Below are 8,755 nucleotides of genomic sequence, written 5' to 3' on the forward strand. Positions count from 1 at the left end.
GCCTTGTGCTACTATAACAAAACACCAAGGTGTGGGTAATTTATAAACAATAGACATTTATTTCTTACAGTCCTGGCTGCAGGGAAGTTAAGATCAAGGCACAGGAAAGTTCAGTGTCTGGTGAGGGCTATTCTCTGCTTCCAAGATGATGCCTTATTGCTGCGTCCTCCAAGGGGACAGACACTGTGTCCTCACCTGGTGAAGGGACAGAAGGAGCAAACTCTGACCTCAAGCCCTTTTATAAGGCACTAACCCTTTCCTGACCACCCCTTATCACCACCACCACTACCTACCCAGCCCCCAGTCATCTCTCAAACAGTCTAGGGCTGCTGGGCCCCACACACCTGCAGTGAGCTGCAAGTGAGCCTTGAGCACTTGAAATGTGGCCACTGGAGTGAGAAATACACATTGGATTTCAAAGTCTTAAAGCAAAAGAAAAGAATGTAAACTATTTTAACAATAATTTTATATTGTTGACATGGTAACAAATATTGGGTTAATAAAACACATTGTTAAAATTAATTTCCCCTTCATATTCACATTTTTAATGAAATATATGGCCCATATCAAATCTGGGTTGGACGACACTGCCCCAGGGATTGCTCCTGAGCTGGTCTCCTAGCTTCCACTCGCTGTACCTGCAGTCTGTTCTCCCCAGACTGCCACAGTAACCCTTCAGGGTATAAATGGAGTCATCCGGTCCCACCCATCAAACTCACCCCATGGCATCTTTGCACCTTCAGGACAAAGTCCAAAGTCCTCCCAATGGTCCATAAGCCCCTTACCTGCTTCCTGTCACCTATAGGCCACCACCTCCCCCAACACCCCATCTCAATTACTCTGCCACAGGGACACTGGCTTCTATGCTATTTGTGGGCAGGTCAGGAAGGAGCTCACATCCGAGCATTGGTCTCTCTGTGCCAGGATCTCAGGGCCTTCAGATATCTGCAAGCTGCACTCGTTCAGATTTCTGCTCAAATGTACACTCTGACCATCCCATCTGAACAACACCTCATCTAGCTCAGCTCAACTTCCCAACTCCAGTTTTCTGCGTATCCTTTACCTCCACCTATCAGCATGTCATGAGATACATATATATATATATATATATATATATACATATATGATTTAGAGACAAGGTCTCACTGCGTCGCCCAGCTGAGCACAGCAGCCATTCATAGGCACAAGCACAGCTCACAGCAGCCTCAAACTCCTGGCCTCAAGTGATACTCCCACCTCAGCCTCCCAGTAACTGGGACTGCAGATGTGTGCCACTGCCCCCAGCCACATGATATTTCCATTTGTTTGTCGATTCCTTTATTTCCTATTCCCTCCCCCAATAGTAAGGGAGCTCTGAGAGAATGGGCACACAGTATCTTTGTCTCTGGTACTCAAGGAACATTTTTTGAGTGAATGAATTAATGAATAGTGGGTGATCAATAAATATTTCATGAACAAATGGAGCGGGGGGTCATAAAGAGCCTAAATGAGGCCCGCAGACAGCAGGGAAGGTACACTGGAGTTGGGGTCACAGCATGAAAAGAGGAGGTGCACACTGTCAGAGCTTCTCCTGAGTATGTTTTATTGTTTCCCTCCCCTCAGGTAAGGCTGGGCTTGAGGGAGGGAATTAAAGGCGCTGCTGGGAGAAAGGTGGGCAGAGAGCTTCCTAAGGCTTGTGGATGTTCTCGTGGGTAAGCTGCAGAGCAGAGGCCAGCAGGGTCACGAATTCAACAAAGTCGATTTGCTGGTCTCTATTGGCGTCCAGACCTTCAAATATTTTGTCAATGCCACCTCTATCACTGATATTCTAAAAGAAAGAAATGGCAGAGACAATGAGCTCAGAGCCTCCAACAAGACTCTTTCTCAGGCCTCTCACCCATCAGAGCTGAGCTGAGCAGGGAGAGACAGTAATATTAACTCATTAACCAACATTGTTGGGTAATCCAGAGTGACAAAGCAGAGACAAAACTCAAGAACCATCCCGGAAGCAGCAAGGGCTGACCTGGAAGGTGCCCTGCAGCTCACCTGGCCTGGCCTTCCCCCACCCCGCACCGCTCCCCACTCTGCATGTGAGGAAACAGGCTCCAGAGAGAGGCACTGAACAGAGCCTTGAGTGCCAGAGCAAGTTACTGAAAGAGGGGGCACAAGACTTCCCAAACAAAGCAGGGGCAGAGCATCCCCAGCTCAGATGGGCCAAACCACCCCAGCCTGGTCCACCATCCTGCTTCAGGCCATGCCACTCCCCGGTGCAGCTCTGGGGGTGGGAGGAAAGGGAGGTGTCCTCTACCTTGATGGTGTTGGGGAGTTCCCTCATCATCAGCTGCTTCATCTCGCCCTTGGAGAGAGTGTCATAGTTCCCCGTCTTGATTGAGTACTGGTGGAAGATGTTGACGATGCCCTCCAAGTGCTCTTCCAGCTTAGACATCACCTGGCCTCACGTCAGCCTTCAGAGAGAGGAGAAAGCCTCTGCACCACCACCCCCAACACACCTCTCTCCTGCCCTTTCTGCTTCACAGGCTTAGAGAAAGCACAACATCTTCCACGTCTATGTGGTAGTCTCTGCTCTGTTTGATCCATGGTGGATTTTTAATTTGTGGATAGGACAACAAAAACATACAATACCACCTAAAGTCTGAAAGAATCATCCTCATTGCCCAAGTCACCTCGTCCACCCTCACTCAAGCTCTCCTGGGAGGGTTCTGTGGTGGGCCAAGCTGTATGCGCTCCTCAGACAATACTTTGGCCACATGTCCCTTACAAGTGATCCCCACCTCACCCCTGCTTAGCCATCCCCTAGCCATCCTAGGACTGCATCTACCAAGCACAGCAAGGGCTGGTCTACTCAGGTCCAAGATGCAACATCAGCCCTGAGGTGTTCAGGCAGGGGAGGGATTTAGCTACTAGCAAGACCACCTGCAGACACTGCCCTGTAGGCCAGAGGCCGAGCCAAGGAAGCGCACTTACCCCTCAGCACTCAGGAATATGGAGCTACAGCAAGGAGGAGCCGGCACCAGTGAGGTACACCGGACCCAGGAGGGTTTATAAGCCAGTCCAGGCTCCTCACTTGACCCCTGGTGAAGAGGTCTCTGATTCGTCATGAGGCAATTGCCAGACAGTGAGTGGTCTATTGCTCAAGAAAAGCTTCAAACTTGTGGCCTTGACGGAAACAGGTGTGGCTGAGGTTGCACCCACCCCCAGTCTCACCTTCCTGTTCTTCTGAAAACAAAAGCCCGTGACACACACATCACACACGCACAAACTTGCATGCACACATGCATTCAGTGGCCTGCACATGCCTCAGCTCTGAGCCAGGATCCAGCCTCCAGGTTTAGCTTCACCCTCTGCTCCCTAATAAAGAGCTGAGAATTCACATCTCACTGCATGGGTGGCGCCTGCCTAGAATGGGCAGGAGGGGAAAGCATTAGCTGAGTGTCTATTTGGGCAAAAGCAGTAAGGATAATAAAAAGAATCAAAGCAAAGACATAATTGTAGAACAGGATAGAGGAAATCAGTTAAAAACTATGGAAATCTGAATAAAGTTTGGAACTTAGTTCATAACAATATGTGAATAGCATTTAACAAATGTCATGAAAAAATGGACTACTGAAAAGGAAAAAATAATTTTCAGAAATGTACCATACTAATGCAAAGCGTTGATAATAGAGGAAGTTGTTTGTGAGTATGTGGGAACTGTCCACACTATCCTCTCAATTTTTCTATAAATCTAAGACTGTTCTAAAAGTGAGGTCTGCATTTTTAAGGGCATGCACACTGGATGTGTGCATTGTGGATAGGAGAGCAAAGAGAAAAACATACAATACCACCTAAAGTCTGAAGGAATCATCTTCATTACCCAGCATGTTAAAGACGCTGCCTTTGCACAGCACCTCCTTAATTCTGAAGGCAGTTCTGTGGGTTGGATGTTAATAGTACACCCATGTTGCCGATGAAGAAAATGAGTTAGTGAGGTTAAGCAATTTTTATTAATACATAAAAACTATATTTATTTATTTATAGGGCATATGTGATACTTTGATACATCCATGTAAGGTGTAATGATCAAATCAGGGTAACTAGAATATTCATCTATTATTTCTTTGTGTTGGGAATATTTTAAATCTTCTCTTCTTGCTATTTTGAAACATATAATAAGTTAGTATTAACTATTGTCTCTCTATTCTGCTCTTGAACACTAGAGTTTAATCATTGTATGTATCTTTGTGCCCAGTAACCGACCTCTGTTTATTCCTGCCCGTCTACCTCTTTCAGCCACTGGAAACCATCATCCTGCTCTCTACCTCCTGGAGGTCATCTTTTTAGCTCCCACATACCAGTGAGAACATGTGATGTTTGTCTTTCTGGCTGGCTCATTTCACTGAACAAAGTGGCCTCCAGCTCCACCCATGCTGCTTCAAATAACACATTTCATTCTTTAGGAAGTCAGATTATCCCTATTTGCAGATGACATGACCTTATATAGAGAAAATCCTAAGAGCTCCACCAAAAAAATCTTAGAAGTGATGAGCAAATTCAGTAAAGTTTTAGAATACAAAAGTAAAATTCAAAAACCAATAGTGTTTCTATACACCAGCAACATACTGGCAGAAGAACAAATTAAGAAAGTAATTCCTTTTACCATAGCTACAAGAAAAAAAAAACCTAAAAATAAATTTAATCAAGGAGGTAAAAGATCTCTACATGAAAAACTATAAAACACTAATAAGAAGTTATAAAAATGGAAATGCATCCCATGTACATGGATGGGAAGAATCGATATTGTGAAACAACCATGCTGCCAAAGCATCCTATAGATACAGTGCGATCCCTATGAGAACACTAATGACATTCTTCACAAAGATTGAAAAAAGAACTCTAAAATTCACATGGAACCATCAAAGACCTCAAATAGCCAAAGCAATTCCAAGGAAAAAGAACAAAGCTGGTAGCAGCACCTTGCCTGACTTCAAAATATAATATAAAGCTATAGTAATCGCAACAACATGGTACTGGCATAAAAACAGGCACATAGACCAAGGAAACAGAATAGAAAACCCAGAAATAAACCCAGGTATTCATAACCAACTGATTTTTGACAAAAGAGCCAAGAACATTCTTTGCAAAGGGATAGTCTTTCCAATAAAGAGTGCTAGGAAAACCAGACAACTGTATGTAGAAAAATGAAACTAGATCCCCACCACTTTCCCTGTTTAAGGATCAACCCCAAATGGAAAACTCAAAACTATGAAACTACTAGAAGAAAACATCAGAGAAATGCTTCAAGGCATTGGTCTGGGCAAAGGCTTTTTGGGGGTAAAGTATCAAAAACACAGGCAACAAAAACACAAATAGACAAATGGGATTACATCAAGCAAAAAAGGAAACAATGATGAAGTGAAGAGACAACCTACAAAATAGGAGAAAATCCTGACAAAGGATTAATAAAATATAGAAGGAGTTCAAACAACTCAGTAGCAAATAAACACATAATCCAGATTTAAACAAGCAAATGATCTGGTCTTGAACCTGTGAGCTCAGGCAATCCACCCACCTCAGCCTCCCAGAATGCTGGGATTATGGAGATGAGCCACCATGCCCAGCCCAAGCAAATTATCTAAATAGGCATTTCTCAAAAGAAAATATACAAGTGGCCAACAAGCATATGAAAAAAAAAATGCTTAACATCACTAACCATCAGAGAAATATGAATCAAAACCCTGGTGAAATATCATCTCACCACAATTAGAATGGCTATTACCAAAAAGACCCTCCTCCCCTCCCCCCAAAAAACCAGATCCTGTTAAGGATTCAGAGAAAAGGGATGCTAGTACAAATACTGGTGAGAATATAAATTAGTACAGCCACTATGGAAGCCAGTAGAGAGGTCCTCAAAACACTAAAGTTAGATCTACCATATGATTTAGCAATCCCACTGTGGGTATATATCCAAAAGAAAGGAAAATATATCAGCCACACCTGTGGCTCAGTGAGGAGGGCGCCAGCCCCGTATACCAAGGGTGGTGGGTTCAAACCTGGCCCCGGCCAAACTGTAAGAAAAAATAGCCGGGCATGTGGCAGGTGCCTGTAGTCCCAGCTACTTGGGAGGCTGAGGCAGAAGAATCACCTAACAAGAGCTGGAGGTTGCTGTGAGCTGTGATGCCACAGCACTCTACTGAGGGCGACAAAGTCAGACTCTGTCTCTAAAAAAAAAAAAAAAAGAGGCATCTGCACACCATGTTTACATACCTGCTCATACTTTATTAAAAACACAATTTTTGGTAAATGTAGATGATCTTATATTAAAACCTAATTTTTTTTCCTAATAAAGTCACTTCTTGATTAACCTTTTTCCATCTGAAGGAAGCTCCTCTCACCCTAGTAAGCACTGCCTCTCAACCTGTGCCCACCCAGCAAGGATGCGGGGGGGACCAGGGAGTCAACACACAGCAAGTGTCAAGGACAGTTCCCTACCCACTCAACAGGAACTCCCCAGGCCTGGACTGTGCAGGAGGCCTGACGCAGGGCAGCAAGGTGGCGGATGTCACAGTGGTGCATGCAGGTCAGTGTTCCTAGACATGGTCAAGACCCACGGCAGTTGTCACACCACGAGTGAGCTCCAATGCAGACCACAGGCTTTGTTGATAATAATTATCAACATAGGCTCATCAAGTATAATAAATGTGCCACATTAACACAGGATGTTAATAATAAGGGAAGTGGGAATGGAGAACTATATGGGAATTCTATACTTTTGGCTCAGTTTTTCCATAAATGTAAAACTGTACCCCCACGTAGTCTGTTAATTAAAAGGAAAAAAAAATACTGCTGCATCTAACATCAATATGTACCCAAAGTAAACACAACAAGAAGGAAACTTTTCAAATAAATTTTGAGTCAAACTGATACAAATTCACTTTCACTACTCCCTCTGTAAAATTAAAGTTCTGGGACAATGGTGGGAAAGAGAACATTTTTAAAAATTTTAACTACAGGGAAAACTGCATGACAACAGATACCTTGGAATGGATTCTCCATGAGCAGAAGAGAAAGCCTCATGTGTGTAGTGTGTGGAAAGAGGTAGCCAGGCATAGAGAGTGTCTTGTAAATAAAGATACATTTAGCTACAACCTCCCATTTTCCCTATGTCTGGCAACCTTTGGGACACCTTGTAAGTAAAAACACACTCTAACTAAAAACACACTAATTCTAACTTTTCTAAACTCAACTAGAAATAAATAGTACTATAAAATACAAATTTTCAAGAGTATTTAACTGAATGTGGTAATATAAACATCCTGAAAAAAAGACTACTAAGATAAACTTAAAATTTCATAATGCAAATAAATCATGGTTTAAATTGATAAATCTGGATTAAAGGTACATGGAAGTTTCTAGAACTATACTTGCAACTTTTCTGTAAGTTTGTATTTATGTCAAACTAAATTATACCAAATTGAAATTATAACAGAATTCATAAAGTTGCCCACAAAAAAAGTATTCATGGCAATCAAAATGGCTCTCTTGGTCACACCCAAGTAGTGGGGAGAGCACACCAGTGTAGGCTGACACAGAGTGACTTGATGGAGCAGGGTGGCAGCCCTCCATGTCAGACTGTACCCTCCAAGTTAGCCCAGAACCTGGCTCTAGGGACAGACTCAGTTATATGAGCGCCCTTTCCTCACCCCTACACCTTCTGTAAAGCAGCCATCTCCAGGGGGCAAATGAGCTTCCAGCTATCTGAGGAGAGAGAAAGAGAGGGACAAGTCACTTTAGAGGACTCTGGCCCAGCAGTGTGGAAGAGAGCTCACTGCTGAAGCCTCTGCTGGCTCTAGCCTCTGAGCAGTCAGGACAGAGGGGGCCCGGGTTCCTCCACCAGCAAACATTTACTGGCCCTTTGTTATCTGCTGGTCACAGTCAGGGCAGGTGAGGGGGAGGCAGCCCAGTCCTCACTGAGTGTCCAGTCTGGGATGGACACTGGTAAGGAGAGGGCAGCAGTGCTGAGGAAGCAGCAGAGTTGTGGGTTCCCAGCTCCTCAGCTTCAGCACATGGAGCATCAACTTCCAGATCTATGTCCTAGAGGGAACCAGGCCAAGGAGGCAGAAAGGCAGACCTCCTCCTAACTTGTTTGAGGATGAAAATCTTGTCATGGGAACAGAGGATCGATTTTCAAAAGAGATCCCAGGGTTTTCAGGAAGGGAGAGTCTGTCATCACTGCACCTCCCCTCTCCATGTCCCCGGCATGCTTCCTAAATCAGGCAGCTGTGAAGGGCTGGGCAGTAAACGGACCTGTGAAGCTGCCCACTGTGCCTTGTCCCTCTATCACTCGTGTGAGCCCAGTGAGACAATGCGCAAGTTTAAGAAAAGCAACTCTGCTGCCCACAGAGAGGCAGCAGGGGACAGAAGTTGCTTCAAGTTCATGGCAGGCTGGTCCCCGAGGTCCCGGAAAGCCGCACATGAGGCGAGCCTCCTCATGCACACCCCATGTCACACCGAAACTGAGACACCCCAAAAAGCATCCCACCCTGTGCCTTATGTCCCAGGGTTCACTGGGACTGCTGGCCAGCCAAGGCCACAGCAGAATCTGCCCTACAGTCCAGCCCCCCGACTCAGATACCCCCTTAGCAGAGCTGGTTTACTTCACACGCCTGCCAACCTGCATGTGGCCCCAAAGGTCTGTCCCTCATAACCAAGGAACAAGGACTGACGCAGCTTCAGGCGGCACTGTGGGGCCGCAGCCAAGACACACTTCACAGCCCCA

The 8,755-nt window shown here is 45.0% G+C and overlaps 1 protein-coding gene and 1 long non-coding RNA gene across 2 annotated transcripts; both read right to left on the reverse strand.

Moving 5' to 3' along the window:
- Positions 1 to 36: 36 nt before the first annotated feature.
- On the reverse strand, positions 37 to 540 carry LOC128586118 (uncharacterized). Its single transcript, XR_008380184.1, has 2 exons — positions 345 to 540; positions 37 to 195 (listed from the first exon to the last, which is right to left on the reverse strand). It is a non-coding gene; the product is annotated as an uncharacterized LOC128586118 (long non-coding RNA).
- Positions 541 to 1,558: 1,018 nt separating this feature from the next.
- On the reverse strand, positions 1,559 to 3,106 carry S100A12 (S100 calcium binding protein A12). Its single transcript, XM_053591684.1, has 3 exons — positions 2,965 to 3,106; positions 2,288 to 2,444; positions 1,559 to 1,807 (listed from the first exon to the last, which is right to left on the reverse strand). Exons 2-3 carry the CDS (start codon positions 2,423 to 2,425, stop codon positions 1,667 to 1,669), a joined length of 279 nt encoding a protein of 92 aa, XP_053447659.1. The 5' UTR covers positions 2,426 to 2,444; positions 2,965 to 3,106; the 3' UTR covers positions 1,559 to 1,666.
- Positions 3,107 to 8,755: the final 5,649 nt, after the last annotated feature.

This window comes from Nycticebus coucang, chromosome 5, assembly GCF_027406575.1.
Source record: "Nycticebus coucang isolate mNycCou1 chromosome 5, mNycCou1.pri, whole genome shotgun sequence".
Taxonomy (NCBI): Eukaryota; Metazoa; Chordata; class Mammalia; order Primates; family Lorisidae; genus Nycticebus; species Nycticebus coucang.

What these genes read in the sequence shown, in the direction of transcription:
- S100A12 (XM_053591684.1), bottom strand. Translation starts at nt 2,425, where the DNA reads ATGTCTAAGCTGGAAGAGCACTTGGAGGGCATCGTCAACATCTTCCAC. An exon ending in AACTCCCCAACACCATCAAG is followed by an intron (nt 1,808 to 2,287) that starts GTAGAGGACACC and finishes TCTTTCTTTTAG; the next exon opens with AATATCAGTGATAGAGGTGG.